At 33.2% G+C, this 21156-nt stretch overlaps 4 protein-coding genes and 1 long non-coding RNA gene across 5 annotated transcripts; 1 reads left to right on the forward strand and 4 right to left on the reverse strand.

The window, feature by feature from the left end:
- Positions 1 to 2983: 2983 nt before the first annotated feature.
- LOC120183426 (cysteine-rich receptor-like protein kinase 10) lies at positions 2984 to 5619 on the reverse strand. The gene is made up of 7 exons (XM_039188125.1): positions 4833 to 5619; positions 4626 to 4748; positions 4334 to 4542; positions 3971 to 4181; positions 3637 to 3874; positions 3403 to 3553; positions 2984 to 3315 (listed from the first exon to the last, which is right to left on the reverse strand). Exons 1-7 carry the CDS (start codon positions 5617 to 5619, stop codon positions 3004 to 3006), a joined length of 2031 nt encoding a protein of 676 aa, XP_039044056.1. The 3' UTR covers positions 2984 to 3003.
- A 2201-nt stretch (positions 5620 to 7820) lies between these two features.
- LOC120183485 lies at positions 7821 to 8317 on the reverse strand. The gene is made up of 3 exons (XR_005521947.1): positions 8252 to 8317; positions 7939 to 8055; positions 7821 to 7832 (listed from the first exon to the last, which is right to left on the reverse strand). It is a non-coding gene; the product is annotated as an uncharacterized LOC120183485 (long non-coding RNA).
- Positions 8318 to 8480: 163 nt separating this feature from the next.
- LOC120183427 (protein NDR1-like) lies at positions 8481 to 10160 on the reverse strand. Its single transcript, XM_039188127.1, has 2 exons — positions 9528 to 10160; positions 8481 to 8870 (listed from the first exon to the last, which is right to left on the reverse strand). The coding sequence occupies exons 1-2, from the start codon at positions 10110 to 10112 to the stop codon at positions 8481 to 8483; spliced, it is 975 nt and encodes a 324-aa protein (XP_039044058.1). The 5' UTR covers positions 10113 to 10160.
- Positions 10161 to 11877: 1717 nt separating this feature from the next.
- Positions 11878 to 12552, reverse strand: LOC120183428 (NDR1/HIN1-like protein 26). Its single transcript, XM_039188128.1, has one exon. The coding sequence runs from the start codon at positions 12550 to 12552 to the stop codon at positions 11878 to 11880; it is 675 nt and encodes a 224-aa protein (XP_039044059.1).
- Positions 12553 to 17385: 4833 nt separating this feature from the next.
- LOC120183484 (cysteine-rich receptor-like protein kinase 10) lies at positions 17386 to 20050 on the forward strand. The gene is made up of 7 exons (XM_039188166.1): positions 17386 to 18169; positions 18246 to 18392; positions 18478 to 18596; positions 18825 to 19035; positions 19122 to 19359; positions 19449 to 19599; positions 19678 to 20050. The coding sequence occupies exons 1-7, from the start codon at positions 17386 to 17388 to the stop codon at positions 20008 to 20010; spliced, it is 1983 nt and encodes a 660-aa protein (XP_039044097.1). The 3' UTR covers positions 20011 to 20050.
- The last annotated feature ends 1106 nt before the right edge of the window (positions 20051 to 21156 follow it).

The raw sequence follows: 21156 nt of genomic DNA on the forward strand, positions 1-21156 counted from the left end.
TTGCAAATTTGGAAAATCGCAATGCGATTTACATGTCTTCCACGGAAGCTACTCTCAACCTGGCGTTGGGGGCAGCCTACTACCCTACCTCCCCCTTACCCCATTGCATATGGGAATTGAGTTTTGTTGTTGTTGTTGTTGTTGTTGTTTGGCAAATCCAAAAAAAGTTGGTTAAATTCGTATATTATAAGGCATTTTTGGTCACTGAGGTTATTTTCTCTATATTTAATTGTAGTAGTTTTTTACTCTACTTCTAAACCTTAGACGTTTTCTTCTTCTTCCTCCTCTTTTCTCTTCCTTTTTTTCTTTACAACTTGTGTTAGTTTTATTCATCAAACTAACTTTTTTCTTTTTTAATTTTATTTAACCGGCGGCGGCACTGATTTTGATACTAGTTGTCGCCCGTCAGTCATCTTTTTTTCTTTATTTTTTTAGTTTTTAATAAGAATATTTATGTCTTTGTAACATTTTTATGTTTTTATTGCACGTTTATATATGCATTTGTGGCACGTTTTTCTCTACCTTTTTGGTTGCTTATGATTTTTTTACTGTTATATTCGTTTATTTTTTTCTCAGGGTTGGATTTGACTTCGCCATGACTGATCAATATAGAACTTATTTGTTATCATGATGATTTTTCCTGCTTTGGACCATCGGATTGATTTTAATGCGCGTTTTGTGTTCGTGAATAGTTTTTTACACCGTTTGACTCTGATATGCGATTTGTCGATGACCTTCAGTAGCTTCATCTATTTTGTGGTTCGTTTACCGATGCAGTCAGATTTGTTCGTATCTTTATTTTGTTTGAGTTTTTTTGTTAGTTTTTTAACATTTTCCTTATTTGATCATTGTGTGATATAGCTAGTTAGTTTTTATGGTAATGGTTATAGTAAAATATGCTAATTATAATTTGATTATCATACTTAGCATAGGTTTGAAAAATAAAATAAAAATGGAAACGAAGAAAGTAAAAGAAAAATAGAAACTTAGATTAAAAATGTTGAAAATAACAACGTAAAACAGGATATGTTCAAGCCATACTCACGAAGGGTATTTATAGGCTAAATCTAGAGATAATAAAATAAAAAACGCACATGGGATACAACTTGCAAACTTTGATGCTGCCTAATTCACAATCGATTAATTTGAATCAAGTCAATTTAATAATTAAGTTTTTTATAAATTTATATTTAAATTATTCCCTCTACCAAGTCAAGTAATTGACCTCGTTGCTGGGTAGTTTTAGCTTGGACCATAATACAAGTTTTATAAATTACAATATGATTAAGTTTTCGCAATCGCAGAAGACTTATTGATCCTTACTAAATGAAAATCTGAGTCAACTCAATTGATTTTTTTACTATAAATCGCAGAAGAGTCTGGTCAATATTGATTTTGACACAATTAACAGATTATGTGTAGCTTTGACGTTTGTGATTTGTAAATTCAAGAAAGACCGCTGGTTATGCATAAAAAAAAGAGAGGGACAGAGAGAACGGACAACGTACGGAGGTGTGTATTTTCTTCTTGGTTACTTCGTTGCCAATTACCAGATTGCCTTATTTCACGGGATTCCATTTGGCTTGCGCCATGCATTATATGCTTTTGAAAGCCAATCCGTCTGTTCAAAGTATTAAATGCACTGATAGAATGTCCTATCACCGTCTCTCTCAGGGTAATTTATAAAATTTTATGTAAATTTTAATTAGGACTTAATTATACACTTACCTTAAATTAGGGACTCATCCTTTACCTAAATTTTTCTTTACACAAAAAATGCACTGATAGAATACAATTATATGCACTATCAATTAATTATATACTAATGTATGACTAAGAGAATGAATTCAATTTTAAAATTTTAGGATGATTCAATTGCACAAGAGATCCTCAAATTATAATTCTCATTCTAAATTGGTTTCTGAGTTTTAAAATATTTTATATCATCTTCAAACTGTGATCTCATTTTGAATTGGATCTTACACTTTAGAATATTTTGTATTAGTATGCAAACTATCAATATCATTTCATTTTGATAATTTCATTAATGTGTTGTTAACTTTACTAGTTTCTGCATACCCATAGATTCAGTTCGAGACATTCTACAAAAATTAATATTTTTTTAAAGGTTTTGAGAATTTTTTAGTAGGTCATATGGTCAATAATGGCCTTCTAAAACAAATTAAAAATGTTCAACAACTAGAATTAACAACGTGTGAATGGAATAATAAAAAATGAATGATATCAATAATTTGAAGATTAATAAAATGTCTTGAAATTTTAAGGATCGATTTAAAATAAGATCATAGTTTACTGATTGGTATAAAATATATTAAAGTTTAAAATATCAAATTAAAATAAAGTCATAATTTAAAAATATATTATATAATTATTTATTTTATTATAATATTTCATCATCTAATTCATTAGTAATACATATAATTATACACTATTAATACATCTAATATTAATCCTTATTTTATTACAGTAACGTTTTCACAAAAGCATAAATGCTATATTCAATACCGGCGGCAGAGAAATTATTTTATTCTTTATCAAAGACGCTTTTAAATTTGATAGACTAGTTAAGGTTTTAGACCTTTCTTTTATAAATAAGACGTGTGACTTTAGTTAATCTTTATTTTTATGGATAAATATGAAATTCGTGTATGATTTTCATTTGATTTACAATTTTTTTCTCAGCAAAGTAGGTTTATTAGAAAAATAAAAGCAGCTACAGCCTTTGATATATAATTTACTGTATAAATGTTGAATGTGATTAAAATGTACATAATAAAAAATAAATTTCTTTGATTTTATGTTAAATAAATATAATTATTTATGTTTATAATTTATAAATTAAATAATACTATGTTAATAGTAATGTTAGGAAGTTATGAAAATTAAATCAAGATAGGATGTATTTGCTACGTAAGTTTGCAAAATGAAATTGATCTTTTTACAATCCATCGATGGTCTAAAAACCTTAAAGCAATGATGAAATCAACGAGGCGCGAAATTCGAAATAGTGACCTCATTAACGGAACAAACTCCATCATTTGAATTAGATTGTGATGGTTCGACGATGGCACGTCCAACAGAGAATGCTGGTTCAGTTGGACGAGGAAGCGATATGGTACCATCGCTTGCCAACATGTAAATCACCGATGACATGGTTGGCCTGACCGATGGGTCTTCTTGCACGCACAACAGCCCGATATGAATGCATTTAAGAACTTCAGAAGCCACACTTGACGGAACAAGGCATTGATCTATCAACTCCATCCCTGAACCTCTGGACCATAGTTTCCATGCCTGGACCATTTCAGAGCTTAAAAATCATTACGATAGTTTGCTTATTAGACCTAGTGTTTGAAGACGAAGGAGAAACGAAAAACATACAAAAGTCAGCAGGCTTTCACCACTCAGTAAAAGATGGAAACCATTGTTCTTTCTTCCACTTATAATCTCCAGCAGCAGGACACCAAAACTAAAAACATCAGATTTGATAGAGAAGAGGCCATGCATAGCGTACTCGGGTGCCATGTATCCGCTGTTTTAGTAATTTGTACGAAACGATTAAAACAAAAAGTACGGAGAAAATCAATAAATAACAATGAGTGCACTTAGACTTACTATGTCCCGACTACTCTCTTGGTATTTGCTTCATTCCTATCTTCTCCGAAAATTCTTGCCATACCGAAATCTGAGATTTTCGGATTCATTTTATGATCAAGTAGAACATTACTGGCTTTAAGGTCTCTGTGGATAATTCTGAGACGAGAATCTTCATGTAGATACATGATACCTCGGGCAATGCCTTTAATGATGACGAATCGTTTCTGCCAATCCAATTGTGCTGATAAGTTTGGATCTGAGATAAATGCAGATCAAAAGCAAAACATTTCACTACTTTGTTTAATGTTAGTATTTTTTCTTTATAAGAAAGATAATAGTCTTGGGATCAAACCGAAAAGGAAGAGGTCGAGGCTTCTATTGGGCATGAATTCATACACAAGCAAATTTTCGTTTTTCTCTAAGCAGCATCCTAAGAGCTTCACAAGATTTCTATGTTGTAATCTGGCGATTAACATGACTTCATTCTTCAACTCAACAAGCCCTTGACCTGAAGTTCCAGACAGCCTCTTAACAGCAATTTCTTTACCATCTTCTAGTGTGCCCTGGAATAATTCGTTCATTTATGTAACGCATTATTCAGATATAGACTCGAACAAAAGCTTCATGTTATATAATATAAATGATAGGCCCTCTAGAGTTAGGTGGTCTTTACTATAAAATGGTCTTTACTATAGTTTAACCTAAAATAATTTACCTTGTATACAGGACCAAATCCACCCTCCCCGAGCTTATTATTATGAGAAAAGGAGTTTGTTGCTGCATGTAAAATATCCAATTGAATTGAAGGTAACTCTTGAGACTTGCCCATATTTTCTCCACTAAACGTTTCCGTTGAGTGCTCATTAGGAATTCTTCCGTCTACCAAGTCAAGTAGTTGAGCACCTTGGCTATTTTCTCTATTCTCTGTAAAAAAATCGAAGCGCGACCGCCATGAGAATATAAGAAAGATCTGTAGTTCTTGCCAGAAAGAGTAATCCGCTGCATACCTTGATTGTTTCTCCTCCTCCAGATAAAGAAACCAGAGACCGAAATCACAGCTACTCCGAAAGTTGCTGATAAACTTGCAACAAGTATTGTGATCCAGTTTGAATTGTTTTGTGTGTCTTCTTCTGATTAAATCAGGATAGAATCAGATATTATACTAAATCAGAGTTAAAGGACTGAATTTAAAACTTATGCCAGTAAGGATAAACCTGGAGCCGGAGCCGGAGGTAGAGGTGCAATTGCTGTTTGATTATAGAATGGGTAAATATCATATCTGATGTTACAGCTAGGATTCAACACTCCTCCCCCTTGCCTTCCGACGCAACAACTTAGATTCGCTATCGATCTTTGCAGACATGTTCTGCAATCCGTATCCGATAAGTCCGGTGTACACTGCTCGAGGATGTACAGTGTTTGATTCGCTGAAACATTGGTTTCTACCGCTGCAAATCTTTTTTCACTCGGTTGATTTTCCGCCCGGTTTAATATTTCGTTCATGCTAATCACAGCCGCGGCCGACACTACCTGGTCGAAATATCCATCTTGCGGGGTGAAGCTGGTGTTTCTCTGTGTGTCGAGCCAATAACCTATACGTGTGTCATCTAAAACCGAAACGATAGTTTGATTCGAGTACCGGAAGATGCACTCCCCGTAATAGATAATCGCTGTTTTCTCAACGGGACAACGTCGGGTAAGGTCTTCGGAGGCGAAGTTGATACACGCTTGGCAGAAGGTGGTATTAATATCCACACGGCAGTGGGAAATGCCGTATACAGTGTCGGGGCTGCTGCCTGCGGTTGTGTTGTAGAAACCATCTCGGCGGGTGGTATTAGACACCAGCCAAGACAAGACGGTGTCACGATTCGCTTGGTAAGTGCTGTTTACGGTGAAAGTGGTGTTGTTCGAACACACATGGTAGATATAAGTAGGCTGCTGAGCTTCCGATTTAAGGCTAAGCCAGGAGAGGAGTATTACTAGCAGGATTGTGAAAGTCATCTCCTTTCAGGTTGGATCATAAGACAACAGATATAAGGTTTATAAATTATACTAATATGGTTTGTTCTACAAAGGAAAATACTTTATAAATTATTCAAAGTCAAGTCATTGACTTTTTATTGTCTGCTAATTTCGCGTTATTATTTAAAAAACCTGGAAAAATCATTTATTTGAAAAGTAACTCTAAACACCATTAATTAGAATAATACCCCTAAACTTCTCACATAAAATGACCACGCGTTCTGTGAAATGTAAATTCAAATATAACATTTTACGAAAATTGAGTTACGAAAATCGAGTTGCATTCATTTATTGTTTTCGTTATCCAAAAAATAAATAAGTTTATATAAAAAGTTGATGAATCTCGCATCCATTAAAACTTGAGGTCTATTAAAAGCGTTTTGTAGAACGTGATAATATTATGTGGGTAATTTAGGAGTATTTTTCTAATTAATGAAGTTTTGGTTAGTTATCCCATAAATAATTTTTTTGGTGTTTTTTAAAATAAAAACGCCTGCAAATTTCGTCTAGAAGGAAGACTAGAAATCTCAACCAAATTGATATTTAAAATTAGAAACGATAAGCCTACTTTTTCACAAATCGGTCTGCAGAAGTTATATAGTTTATTGGGTAATTTTTAAATTTTCTTTATTTCGTGGCAGCGGTTGTGATTTTCTCCCACCATTACTATGCCATTTTTAGTTTTTTTTATCGTATTTTTAATAATAATTTCTTTTTGACCCTTTTTTTAATAAAGGATATCATGGCTACTCATGTTTTAAACTCTCGGTATATGTTTTTTATTAGTCTTCTTTTTGATTTTTTGTTTTTTTGCTGAATACATAATTGGTTACTTTTCCGATGTTTCGTTCCTTTGTTCGTTTGTATAATAAGGTTCATTGGTTATCGCATATATATGCCGGCTAGGATTGTTGTTAAGGGAAGATCGTTTTTTTCGTTAGTCATTTTGATTATTCTTCAAGTTTATCTCCTCCTTGTTTTGATACCTAAAGCCGTTAGTGTATTCAGTTTATGTACGTCGTTGCTCCACTTGTTAATGATTTTGTTTATCATGCTATCACTAAGCGATCATTGTTATATTTTACTTCGATGGTCTTGACTATATTTGTTCAGTCTATAATTGATAAGATGTTTGTTGATACGACTTTCAATAAATGAAATACCTTGATTATTTTTAAAAAAAAATTAAAGATTGTTAGATACCAAACAATCAAAAAAAGATTTTCTTTGATTTTCTCCTTTTTTTATTTTAAACAGAATGATATTAAAAAAGTTAAACTGAAAATAAGATTAAAACACATGGGAAAACAATATTAAGGAATAAAAAGAGACTTATTTCTTCGTTCATCCCCTTTGGAACGCAAAATTTACAAGTAATAGTCTTCGATCAATTAAAAAAATTTCAATATTGAAGATTAGACATACTGATCAATTGGAATCATTCTTTATTTTAAAAATATGAAGATTTCTCTTTCTTTCTTTTTCCCGTGATTACCATTAACACAGTGAATTATCGGACTATTTTGAGTCATCACCTTATCAATTTGAATCAAATCACTAAAATAATGATAGTTAAATGTTTGATGTGAGAGAAAAAAATATAAAAAGATTATTTTTTAAAAAAATACATTAACATCTTCATTAATTTTTTAATACTAGCCAGCAAGATTATTCCATTGCATGCTTTGACTGTTGAATGTTTCTGCTCCTGCAAAAGAGAAAATCGAAGACAATGTCACAGTTACCCAAAAAGTTACAGATAAACTTGCAACAAGTATTGTGGCCTGGTCTGCTTTGTTTGTTCTGTTTTTTTTAATCAAATAAGGATAGAATCTCATGTTCTTCATGCAATTCATGGAAATTGGAATGAATATAGGAGTTTGTTCTTTAGATTATTTTGATTGGCTCGAATGCACTTTGCGCATCAAAATGCACACATCCACCCCGTAACATAATTTTTTCATCAGGGAAAATAAAAAAGGAAAGCAGCAGAATTAATCAATGAATAGTGAGGATAACCCTGGTACCGGAGAAGAAGGTGGAGCAACAACTTTGGTTTGATAATAAGACAAGTTTCGTATCTAACGCTGTAATTAAGACTAAGACTCTTCTGATTCGATTATTCTTCTACGGTTGTAGTAGCTGACTGCTGCTTTTGAATTCTGGTACCCAGAATTTATTTCTTTCCTCATCTGCTAAAAGAAATAAATTCTGGGTTTCTGATTCGATTCTTTATTTGATTACTGAAAAACAATTTGATATCAATATATTATGGTTGGAAATTCTTCTGCGCTTTACCGATTTATGTCTGTTTCTTCAATCGGGTATATTCAAAGCTAGAACCAAATAGAAGTGGAAGAACCAGTGCTGCTGCACATATGACTGCCATGATCATCCCCATGCTCCATCTATCCCCTGTTTCCATACATATTCATCCAATAAGATAATCTTGATGACAAGGCAACCGTGATGATGAATGTGCACATTTGCTATACAAGCATGATATATATATAATGTTACATTAATAATGTAAAGAATCCTGATTTCAGTTGTCATGAACAACACAAAATCTAGGAGAAAAGTCAAGAATGGAAGTTTTCGTGAGCCAAACCTCGAGCTGAAGGGGTCAGAGCAGCAACTGCTGTTTGAATCGGTTCCTGATAAGTCCGGAGTACACTGGATAAGGGTGTACAGTGTTTGAGAACATGAAATATTCTTCTCTTTAGTCGCAAATTTTTTGGCCCCTGCGGCTTCAGTTTCCACCAGGATAGCAGTATCATTAATTCTACTCGGAATATACGGGTCGAAACGGTCTTGCTCAGTGAGAGTCGGACTCACGGTCATGCCATTAAAGAAGGCAACTCTAGGTGCTTCAGCCACAATGGAAAATATATTTCGATTTGAGTATCGTATCCGGCACCCATCGAACCATATCCCGGCCTCTTTTTCAATGGGACAACGTCGGGAAATGTCATTGGTGGCAAAGGTTTCACACGCTTGGCAGTCGTTCGTAGAAGATCTCCAAGGCATCCATACAGGCCATATACCATGTCAGGGTTCCTGCTTGAGGTTGTGTTGTAGAAACCTTCTCCCCCGGTGACATTAGACGACAATGAAGATAATAAGCTATCGCGGTTGGTCCGGTAAGTGCTGCTTATGGAGAAATTGGTGGTGTTTGGACAGAAGTGGTAGACATAACTAGACTGCTGAGCTTCAGTTGTATGGTTAAGCTAGGAAAGGAGTATGAGTAACAGGTCTATGGAAACTGTGGATATCTGCAGGCGTTTCCTAATAAAACCCATCTCTCTCTTTTAGCTTTGATCATAAGACAACAGAGACTTAAACTATATTGTTATAGGAGAAGGCAGTTTGCCATTGCAGGAGATCCATTGATCCTTATCACATAAGAAAAACACCATAGGAAAGCCAGTTGATTTTTAAATTGTCTGTGTATAAGTCAATTGATCCTTACAATTACGATGTGCTAGTCGTGACAGCAAAAATGAAAGCCCGTGAATGTAAATTGAATGGAAAGAGCTAGGAAACTATACAAAAGTTGATCAATCTCTATCAATCTACAACACAATAGACTTTCTTTTGTTTAATTATATATTGGCCTGGATTTAGACATTTAGTTTAATTTAACCAAAGTCCAATTTAGTTTTTTTTTAACAAAATCAGTTAATATTTTATTTATTATATATAACAATAATGTATACATCCATAGAAATTTCAATGGAAGTCATGCTTGAGGCTGTTTAAGCGCATCTTCGAATCCTTACCATAGATCTATTAATTGGATGAGCCTATATATATCGAATCAATTAATTTTTTTTTTAAAAATAAATATAAATAGATTTGATTTTTAATCGAAGAAATCAAATTACAATAATGCTAGAGAGATATCGAGTACTCCGCAATTTCCATTTCTTTGACGGATGTCCAAGTTTAACTTTCTTCTTCTTGTTGGATATCTTGCCATCTTTACCTATACGAATCTTCCCTTCCTTGTTCATCCCGTGGTGCTTACTCTTTATGCCCCATGTCTTGTACTTAACCTTCGTCGACAAATCGGCCCTTAATTCAGCCGTTGCATTCATCATTGCCTTGTGGAGGCCGGTCCAAAGACGCGTCTCGACGTCCACTTGGTCGATTACTCGATGAGTTCTATCCCACCCTTGGTAAAACGAAGGGATAGTTTTGCTCCCCACTTTGTCTTCCCCATAATAGAACATGAGGAGGATATCATCGTAGTAGATACCAGAGTCTTCGTTCGGGTTTTCGATATCGAGCTCGTAATGTATGGTTCCGTGATCGGATGCGTTGCTGTCATTTGCCTCCAGGACCGAAAAGTTGACGATGGTGTAGGTGGGGCTTCTGGGACGCAAGGCTAGCCATAGACAAAAAGCAAGAAGGCCTAATAGGCCAACGACTTGGAGAAGCCATAAGTAGAAGCTTTTGGTTTCGCACATGGTTGCAGAGAGAATGAAAAACAAGATTGTTTCCCGCAAATGTTAGAATGGAATTTGGCTTAATTGTGGCTACAGAAAAGTGCTCGAGTTTGAGTGAGAATAAAGTCAGTCTAAAGAAATTCATTGGTTGAAGCAGGCAGCTTTTAGTTTAAAATATTCTTTTCTTTTGGAGTGTTATTTTGCTTTGCCGCTAAAAATATTATTATTTAATATACTAATAATAAAACGAGGGACCGTATGTGTGTTTGGGGGTTCATGTTAATAATGATTTTGTTTTTTATGCAGATCATGATGAAATTAGAGATCATCTTTTTGCTGATTGTATTTTCTCGAAGAATGTTTGGGGGTTGATCATGCGACCTTGCCATGTGATTGGGGTGATGTTGGTTGGCATGATATGTTAGATTGGGTGCAGGGTCATGGGTGGGGTAAATCGATGGGAGCTACTGTTGTTAGGTTGACTTGGTGTGGATATCTTTATTTTATTTGATAGGAGAGGAATGATATATTCCATGAGATTGGCCTGAAGCAGGCTGAAAGGCTGGTTCTGCAGATTAAGCAGGCTGTTAGGATGAGGTTAAGGGGGTGTGTAAAAGTTACTGCATCATCTTGTGCTCTTGCAGAGGAATGGGGTCTAGTTTAACTGGGGTGTGTTGTTATTAGGCTGTTGTGTGATTGTTTGGTTTGGTGATTTGTTGGATTTTTTGTTGTTTGGTGTTTCGAGTTTATATTTGTTGGTGCACAGGATGGTCTCTTACGAATGAATAAAATTCTTTCATTTATCTAAAAAAAACCAATGGCTTTATAAGATGATATTGAGTGCATCAAAACTTAATAGTGTATTAAAAGATAATTAAAGAATCTTCTTTTCTTCCTTTTAGGTTTTAATGTTGTTAAATTGAGGGTCAGGTAAATAAATTATCATCAAATTATGTTAACAGATTTTTTTTGGTCTCATCATTAAATTTTATTAAATTATTGATCACTAAACTTATAAAACTATTGTAAAAAGATTTTTAAATTTATCGAAATTCATCATTGTTTTTATAATGTGTAATGATTATTTTATAAGATTTGATCGCATTGACAAATGAATTGCAAAAGGGAATTAAGCTATCGAAATGTCACCGATAAAACCACAAATTAGAGTCGAGTAATGTAAAAAACTATCCATGAATGCAAACTAAATATTCAAATCCAATTTAAGGGTCAAAAGTAGGAAAGATCAGTATGAAAATAAATAAGTCTTATCTTGATCAGTTATGACGATATTAAATCAACCTTTAAAAACATAAATGAAAAATAATGACCAAACGACAAAAAATGTGTCAAAAGACAGAGAAAAACGTGTCATAAAGATAGACTTATTGAAAATTAAAATATGAGAAAAATAAAAATGTAATATAAAAATAAAATGATAATAAAATATATCGACGGTCAGCAACCAACATCAAGGTTTATGCTATCGTCGATCAATAAAGATGAAAAAAAAGGATGAATCATAGACCACACAAAAGAGAGAAAGTAAAGAAACTAGATGTAAATTTATTATTGATTAAAAATAGTTAACTAAATGTCCATATAATTTTGATTAGGAAGCAAATAATGGTAAAAAATTATCATTATTATTTTGATAATAACAACTAATGATACTATCAGATTAACTTTATTAATAATATTAAACTAAATACTGAAATAAAGATTTATACTTAAAAAAATATCGACAAACAACACCAAATCTAACCAAAACAAAATGGAACAGAAATCAAGTGAAATAGACAGGACATTTCTTGTTCTTCGAAGCTGGTAACATCGACCCATCGGAACCCACTGAAACATCACAATCTGCGTGCATTTTATGGTGCTTACTCTTCCATGCCGAAACCCTAAATCTTATTCCCGATGTTATTTCTAAACGAAAAACCACAGTCCCATGTTGCCTATCATTCATAAACTCCTTCCACTCATCGGTGTTTACAGTAAGCGTTGCTGCACCAATTGTACCTTGCACGATCGTAGTTGTCTTGGGGTTTAGGGAAAACGGGGGGTACAATGCGCTCGACCCGATTCGCTGATCTTTATAAAAGGCCGACACCACCATGGAGTCGTAATAGATACCCATGTGTTGGTTCGAGTTCCTGGCTGTGACATTGAACGTTATTAGAGAATTGTCCAGCACTGATTGTTGAGCCAACGTGGGGACGGTGAAATCTATCGTATGGAACCTTGGACGATGAGGGTGTAAACTAAGCCATAAGATGAAGAAGAAAACGCCAACGAATAGAAAAATGAACAAGAATATGGCACATAACACTTTGGTGGCTTTAGCGGTGAAGCTTTCGTGAACTCGATGCGCGTAGTAGCGGGCGGAGTGGTGGTGTTTGATGGCCTGGGGTTGAGGCCGGGAGTCTCGAACAGGCAACCTGACGGAATCGGACATGTTTTTCGATGAATCGAGAAGGTTTTTAGAGGGAGTTTTGGTGAGGAAAAGAAGTATTTGTAGCACAGGGAAAGAATTAAGACACGTTAAAGAATTGGGAGTCTTTTTTGCGTGGCGATGGAGAAAGAAAGGAATAAGGTCATATTTGTATGGTACAAACTCAGAATAGGCTTAGAAGTATGTGTAAAGGCTTCTTGCAACCTATGACCTACAGGAACTGCAAAGCATGTGTACATTTAGGAGAAAGAATATGATTTTCAGATTCTGCTGCACGAGTTGTGTCCTAACTCCTAACCCTTATTTCTATGCCGCCGTTCCGTTTGGTCGGAGAGTTGAGGTTGACGAAAACCAGGTTGAACCCACTCCAAGAGACACTAAAGTTGAAGATGACAGCATTAAAAGCACCATCGTCATCATCTTCAACTCTGCCTCCTTTCTCCAAACTGGAATATTTGGACATTGAAGAGATTGAAGATTTAAATTCTGTATTAGAGGAGTTTTTGCACCTGATATACAATAATAATAATAACAACAAAACCCTATTCTCATATGTAATGGGGTAAGGGGAGGTAGAGTAGTAGGCTGTCCCCAAACGGCTGTCCCCAAACGCTAGGTTAAGAGCAGCTTCCGTGGAAGACCTCTGATAGTTAAAAAATTAAAAATAAAGATAAAATACAATGTATGTTTAAATAAATAAATAAAATACGTAGTTGGACAATCTTCATATGCACGTCTGTAATGGGAAATAATAGTTCAAAGATCTCTTGTACAATTAATTCATCTTAAAATTTAAAATTAAATTCAGTTTTAATAATATATTATTAAATTTATTGATAATATTCTATCACTAGATCGAAAGTGATAATATGTAGTGCACAGGTAAGTCAAATGGAATCCTACTAAATAGGCCCTTTTAACTTTAGGCCGAAGTATTCAATCAAATCTTTGAATTATATTAAAATATTTAATTAAATTTTTATGTCATATCATCTTTTACATATAGACGACTATATTACAGACATAAATTGTCACATTAAGGTAGTAATTCAAAGTATTAGGTTGGCTACGCGTGAAATATCATCATGAAAACTAAACCACATTATTCAAATGTCTTAAATTGTACGCATCTTTTTTCCAATAAACGTGATGGTGATTATCTTTCTTTCCCAACTTATTATTTTTTCAGTATATTTGAATTTTTGGGTTTTCCCCCAAAAAAAAAGTCTTTTTAATAAAAACAATGGACGTTTTTCTATTTTTAGTATATTTTATCTATTTTTGTAATATTATTTTTAAGATAAAATTTAAAAGTGTCTTCTTCAGGAACACCATCTAACATCTGGTGCAAACCCTCGGACTCGGTCATTAAAAATAAATGTTGATGCTGTTTGCTCTCGTCTGGACAGAAGATCGACGATCGGCGTGGTGGCCCGTGATCGGTATGGGATAGTGGTAGCTTGCCAGGCCATTCCTTTATTTGATTGCAGTGATGTGTATATATATTATAATAATAATATAATATGTATGATGAATGCTATGATAATTTAATACATGTATATATATTATAGTGTATATTATACTTATGCATACAATATAAGTATATAATATAAATATACATTATACTTATAATATATGTATACAATGTATATATAAAGTATATAAATTATATAGCATAAGTATATATATAATATACAATTACATATATAAGTATATAATATATAAGAATATAAACTATATAATATAAGCATATATACAAGTGTGTATATATATATATATATATATATATATATATTGTAGTAGTTTTTTACTCTACTTCTAAATTCTAGCCGTTTTCTTCCTTGTCTTCCCTATTTCTTTTTTTTTTCTTTACAACTTGTGTCAGTTTTATTGATTAATTCAATTTTGTCTTCTTTAATTTTATTTAACCGGCGACGGCATTGATTTTGATACTAGTTGCCACCCGCCAGTCATCTTTTTTCTTTGTTTTTTAGTTTTTAATAAGAATATATATGTTTTTGTGACATGTTCTATGCCTTTATTGCACGTTTATCTCTGTATTTGTGGTACATTTTTCTCTACCTTTTGGTCGCTTACGTTTTTTTATCGTTATATTCGTTTATCTTTTTTCTCAGGGTTGGATTTGACTTCGTCATGACTGATCAAGATAGCGCTTATTTGTTATCATGATGATCTTCCCTGCTTTTATCCATCAGATTGATTTGGATACGCGTTTAGCGTTCGTGGATAGTTTTTTTACGTTGTTTGACTATGATTTGCGAATTGTCAATGGCCTTTAGTGCTTCATATATTTATGCATGTCACAATTTATTAAAAAATAAAAGAAAAAAATACTATATGTATATATATATATATATATATATATATATATATGCATATGTATACTTATATATAAAAAGTGTGTGTGTATATATATATATATATATATATAAAGTATAGAATATATAAGTATATTTATAAGTATACAATATATGCATAAGAATGTATATATATATACATATATATGTAAGTATATAAATGTGATGTATGTACACAAGTATAAATATATATATATATATAATTAAACATGAGTGACTAAAATAAAAGATTCTAAAATTAACATTTGCATTTAATAATTATGCACATTAAAGAAAGAAGGAAAATTAAAAGTAATTAAAATGTATACACAATTAAATTGCATCGAATTGAAAATTCAAAAAGAGATTTACATTTAAACCATGACTAAAATAAAAGAAATTAAAAACCAATTTACAAAGTGAAAAAACCATGATTGTTGGAGGAGCATGAGTCTAAGTAACCCAAAATATCTTATTAGACACTAGGCGTGGCACCAACTTCCCAAAATTCTATATTCCCTCTAAATTTCCAATTTCACTTTATTCCCAAAAATTTCCTTCCCTCTAAATTCCCAAATTCTCTCTATTCTCAAAATTTTCCAATTTTCATCTAAATTTTCAATTCCGCTCTATACTTTCAATAATATATATATATATATATATATATAAGTTTTTAATCTCAAATAATTTAATTTTATATGATATTTTAAAAAATTTATGTTAAATTATATTTAAATTATTAATTAATTATTACATGAAAAATTAATTAAATTTATAAATATTTAAATTAATTTTATATAATATAAGAAAACAATGTTCAATAAATAAATTGTTTAATGGAATTAATTTAATGATTATAACTAAGATTTATAATATAAAGATTATAATTAATATAGAAAATAAATTTATTAATTTAATTATCATAACTAACAATTTGTTTTAACTTTTAGAAGTAATCATATTAATTTTCATAGTTTATTATAAATTCAAAATCTCACAACTTTATTAATTATAACTTAAGTAAGTTAAATATCAAGTCAGGTAAATATCAGATTATGTCAATAACAAGTAGAATTATTTACATGTTTAGTCAATTATAGGTCAGGTTAATAACATGTCGAGTAATACCAGTTATTTACCAGGTTAATCTCGGGTTCATGTTCATATCAGTAAGATGCAGGTCGGGTTCGATTATCATATTATTGGTTCAATTCAGGTTCACGTCATTCTCAGATAGGGTGCAGGTCGGGTTAATATCCATAATTTCCAGGTCCAACTTAAGTTCAGGTTAATACCAGTTCAGACTCAAGTATGTTTTGGATCACCATCGCTCAGGTCACAAACAATTTTGACTCGAGTCGATCTTAGTCGATTTTACAAGTTGGGTCAACTTTTTACATCCCTACCTTTAATTTACGTTTATTTAGTTATTATATTAATGTTTTATTTATTCCTTCAAATTAATATGCTTATGTTGATAGATTTCACAATCATTAAAGATAAGTCACAAATAAATGGTAATAAAATAAGTTTGTCAAGATATTATCATTATTTTATGTTAGCATCGATAGTATTTATCTTCTACATATGATAAAAATATTTATTTGTATCTATTATTTTTTTAAATTGTTTAATTAAATTTTTAATAGTTTCATTGTAATCTCTTATTTTATTTCTTTTTGTTTAGTTTGTGCGTTCTATAATTGTCGGAGAAATGATAGTTTATTAGTTTATTTTATTTTTATATAAGTTACTAGTTTTATTGAAAATATAAAATATTTAGAATCACAACGAAGATTTATTATTATAATTGTAAATTAAATATATAATTAAGAATATTTTCTTATAACCACAAGAAAATTAATTATCTAAGACCACACAATGACATACAAGGAAAATGTCAAAACCTTAATAAAAATCAAACAAAAGATATATACAAAAAGATCTGAGTGCTTGATAAACGAATCAAAAAAGGATGAAGCAATTGAAGGGTTACTGAAAAACTACAAATCAAAATCGAACGACATGAGAAAATAATCCACAAACGCAAATTGTATATCTAAATTCAATCAAAAGATCCAAAATAAGGAATATTAACTTAATAATAAATAATAACTAGACGCGACTATTGTTATATCCAATCCTAAACAAATAAATAAAAATAACGGTAAAATAAAAAAAATGCTAAAACAAAAAAAAGGTATGTATCATAAAGATATAATAATTAAATACTCTAAAAGAACGAAGACATAGTCAATGGAATGCTGTTACCGTAGCCACATTGCAAATAACGTTTCACATCCGTCCCATCCATTCACTGCAGAAAATCAATTGACTTGGATCAGATATTCCTTAGTAAGGTTCAACTAACCTTCTTCAATGGCGAACACAAACCACCCTTACAAATTCATAATTTTTCGCTTGTTCATGATATTCAAAGCTGAAAGAAACCTACTTTTTTCTTCGTAAGTAAAAAAAAATGGGTATGTTCAAAGCCTTGATCACCCTGTTGTTAGTAATAGTCATTTCCTTGCTCGGTGAAGCTCAGCAGCCTAATTATCTCTACCATGTTTGTCCGAACAACACTACTTTCTCCGGAAATAGCACTTACCAAGCCAACCGCGATAGCTTATTGTCTTCGTTGTCGTCTAATGGCAGCCGGGCAAATGGTTTCTACAATACGACCTCAGGCGGTGGTGCTGACAAGGTGTACGGCCTTTTTCTTTGCCGTGGGGATTTATCTACCACCGTCTGCCAAGGTTGTGTCACGTTTGCCGCCGATGACATTTCTAGACGTTGTCCCGTTGAAACAACGGCAGTGGTTTGGTACGACGAGTGCCTCCTACGGTACTCGAATTATAGTATATTTTCCCGTGTGGTTGAAGCACCTACATTCGCCTTGGCTAACTCTCAGAATGCCACCGACCTGGACCGTTTCAATCGGCAATTGCAAGCGGTGATGAATGAAACAGAAACCGAGGCCGCAAACGCATCGCCGGGTGCTAAAAAATTCGCGACTCGAAAGGTGGAGGCCAATTTTTCAAGTGCTCTAAATCTGTACACCCTCGGCCAGTGTACACGGGATTTGTCAAGCACGGATTGTGATAATTGTCTACGGTTCGTAATTTCAAATCTTCCGAGAGGAAGCCAAGGAGGAAGACGGCTGACTCCGAGCTGTAACGTCATATATGAAACTTACCCGTTCTATAATCAAACAGCAGTCGCGCCTCCACCTCCGGCGACACCGCCTCATCCAGGTTCAGGTAAATATTCATCCATGATCATTTGTTCTTCCACTTTTCTCTTGATTTTATGGCATATTAGCCGTATATATTATACTTTCAGGACGGAATGGCCGAAGAACATGGCCAATAACTGTTGCCATTGTTGTTCCAATTACTGTCATCATGTTGCTTTTATTCTCGGTGTGCTGCCTGTTAAAGAGGAGGGCAAAGAAGAAATACAACTCTTTGCAGGAAGAAAATGGTAAAGGACATGTTTGTACAAATTTATTTCCTTGTCTTTCAGAGAAAAAAAAAATTGACACTTTTTGTTCTTTGGTTGTGATCAGGGTATGACATAACCACTGTAGATTCATTGCAGTATGATTTTACCATAATTGAAGCTGCAACAGACAGGTTTTCAGATGCTAACAAGCTAGGCGAAGGTGGTTTTGGTGAGGTTTACAAGGTATTGTTACTTCCGTCAGATTCTAACCCGAACCCATTAGTTCCGAACTGTAATTGATCTGAATCCGAAACTAAACCGAACCTAAAATGATATGAACTTAATCCATAACGACTCAAACATGAACAACTTAAACCCAAAATAACTTCAGTCTCAAACTGATTCAAACCAAAATGATCCAAAAAATTTAAAATCGAATAAACTCCATGTTACTGATTTTTATATTCCCAGGGTGTTCTTCCTAACAAACAAGAGATAGCTGTTAAGAGGTTATCAAGAGGTTCAGGAAAAGGTGCAGAGGAATTTAAAAACGAAGTGGTACTGGTAGCTAAGCTTCAACATAGAAAACTAGTGAGACTACTGGGATTTTGCTTGGAAGGAGAAGAAAAGATACTAGTATATGAATATGTGCCCAACAAGAGCCTGGACTACTTTGTTTTCGGTAACTTTTCACATACTTGGCAAGACCCTGACTTGAATTGATTTTCAAGGCTGCTCTAGTTTAACACATATGCTTATTTGTTTTAGATCCTTCAAAACAAGGAGAATTGGACTGGTCGAGGCGATACAAGATCATCGGAGGGATTGCTCGCGGAATTCTTTATCTGCACCAGGATTCTCGGCTTAGAATCATCCACCGTGATCTCAAGGCCAGCAATGTATTGTTAGATGGAGAAATGAACCCCAAAATATCCGATTTCGGCATGGCAAGAATTTTCGGAGTCGATCAAACTCAAGGAACGACTAGAAGAGTTGTTGGAACCTAGTAAGTCATGACTTCTTTTCATATTGCAGCCTAATAGTTGAATGGCCAAACATCTCCATTGCGCTGACATCTTTACTTGTTCAAAACAGCGGCTATATGTCTCCGGAATATGCAATGCAGGGCCAGTTTTCGGGGAAATCCGACGTGTACAGTTTCGGAGTTCTAGTAATAGAAATCTTAAGTGGCCAAAGGAACAGTAACTTCTATCAAACAGAAGGTGCTGAGGACCTCATTAGCTACGTGAGTATAATTCTTCTGGCCCTGTTTGTTCAAATACCCTGATCGAGAACCTATTGAATCTTTGATGAACCAATGCAGGCTTGGAAACTATGGAAAGATGAGAGACCCCAAGAATTGTTGAACCCTCTTCTGAGGGATAATTACTCGAGAAACGAAGTCGTCAGATGCGTTCAACTTGGATTATTATGTGTTCAAGGAGATCCGGCCAATAGGCCTACAATGGCTACCGTTGTTCTAATGCTTAATAGTTACTCAGACACACTGGCAGTGCCTGCAAAGCCAGCATTTGTCCTTCACAGTAGGACAGATGGGATGATGCCATACAAGGGGCTTGAATCTGATCAATCTACCAGTCAATCAATGCCATGGACTATCAATGACGCATCCATCACTGAATTAGACCCTCGGTAATAAGACTTAATGGATGCATCATCATCATAATCAACCTCAAGGTAGATAGCTATATCTGTCAATGATGAATAAGTCCTTCGTTCTGCCAATGTATGCATTCTAGACTTATTTACTCCCAAGATATTGGATTCTTGATATTTTTCTATTTTCAATACTTTTGGATTTATTACATAAGATATCCTCAAACCATAACATATATTTTAAAGTGGTCCTCAAACTTCGATAGTCTATCGGAGCACGTTTCATGGCCAACCGTTTATCTCTTTGGAGAGCACCCACGGTGAGAGTGATTACTCACTGCTATTAACCAGTAATCAATCGATAACACATTAAACTTTTGCTATACTTGGTATTTAAAGGCAGCCAGGCCCGTATTTGAGCATGAGCAAGAGGGGCACTTGTCTAGCCCCTCTTGCTCGGGGCTAAAATTATAAAATTCATATATAATTAAATAATAATAAATTATTTATTTAGTCACTCATCTATTCTTTTTTTTTGTTTTGGTTATTCAATTATTATTATTTTTTAAATTATACTTAACGTTACATTTTAATTTTGTTGGTTATTCATCATTAAAAAATCAAGAACAATATTGATACGATATTTTTAAATTAGTTTTCACTTTTCATTAAAATTAGATATATATTTTTTGCTATTAGGGGTGCACCTTGAACAACTGTTCATGCCCCTCATTTTGTATGGGGCTCCTAATTTTTTTTATAATATTATTTATTTTTTTAATTTAACCCTTTAATTTTCTTTAATTTTAGTATTTTATCCTTATAATTAAGATCCCTAATTTTTGTAATCCTACTTTTTATCTTTATAATGGAGGCCTTTTTTTCAATCCTATTTTTTTACATTTATAATTGATGATCCTAAGTTTTTTGAATCTCACCTTGTACCTTTATAATTAAGCTCCTGTTTTTTTCAATATTACTTTTTACCTTTATAATTGAGGTCACAAAATTTTTCAATCCTATTTTTTACTCATATAATTTAGGCCCCAATTTTTTTTTCAATCTCGCTTTTTTACCTTTAAAATTGATGCCCATATTTTTTCAATATCACTTTACCTTTATAATTGAGGTCTCTAATTTTTCAATCATAGTTTTTACTTTTATAGTTTAAGCCCTTAATTTAATC

This window comes from Hibiscus syriacus, unplaced genomic scaffold (genome assembly GCF_006381635.1).
Source record: "Hibiscus syriacus cultivar Baekdansim isolate YM2019G1 unplaced genomic scaffold, ASM638163v2 tig00112762_pilon, whole genome shotgun sequence".
Taxonomy (NCBI): Eukaryota; Viridiplantae; Streptophyta; class Magnoliopsida; order Malvales; family Malvaceae; genus Hibiscus; species Hibiscus syriacus.

What these genes read in the sequence shown, in the direction of transcription:
- LOC120183428 (XM_039188128.1), bottom strand. Translation starts at nt 12,552, where the DNA reads ATGTCCGATTCCGTCAGGTTGCCTGTTCGAGACTCCCGGCCTCAACCC.
- LOC120183426 (XM_039188125.1), bottom strand. Translation starts at nt 5,619, where the DNA reads ATGACTTTCACAATCCTGCTAGTAATACTCCTCTCCTGGCTTAGCCTT. An exon ending in ACCTCCGGCTCCGGCTCCAG is followed by an intron (nt 4,749 to 4,832) that starts GTTTATCCTTAC and finishes TGATTTAATCAG; the next exon opens with AAGAAGACACACAAAACAAT. An exon ending in CCTCGACCTCTTCCTTTTCG is followed by an intron (nt 3,875 to 3,970) that starts GTTTGATCCCAA and finishes CATTTATCTCAG; the next exon opens with ATCCAAACTTATCAGCACAA.
- LOC120183484 (XM_039188166.1), top strand. Translation starts at nt 17,386, where the DNA reads ATGGGTATGTTCAAAGCCTTGATCACCCTGTTGTTAGTAATAGTCATT. An exon ending in CCTGGACTACTTTGTTTTCG is followed by an intron (nt 19,036 to 19,121) that starts GTAACTTTTCAC and finishes TATTTGTTTTAG; the next exon opens with ATCCTTCAAAACAAGGAGAA. An exon ending in AGAAGAGTTGTTGGAACCTA is followed by an intron (nt 19,360 to 19,448) that starts GTAAGTCATGAC and finishes TGTTCAAAACAG; the next exon opens with CGGCTATATGTCTCCGGAAT.
- LOC120183427 (XM_039188127.1), bottom strand. Translation starts at nt 10,112, where the DNA reads ATGTGCGAAACCAAAAGCTTCTACTTATGGCTTCTCCAAGTCGTTGGC. An exon ending in GATATCTCTCTAGCATTATT is followed by an intron (nt 8,871 to 9,527) that starts GTAATTTGATTT and finishes CTCCTTTCCTAG; the next exon opens with CTTAACCATACAACTGAAGC.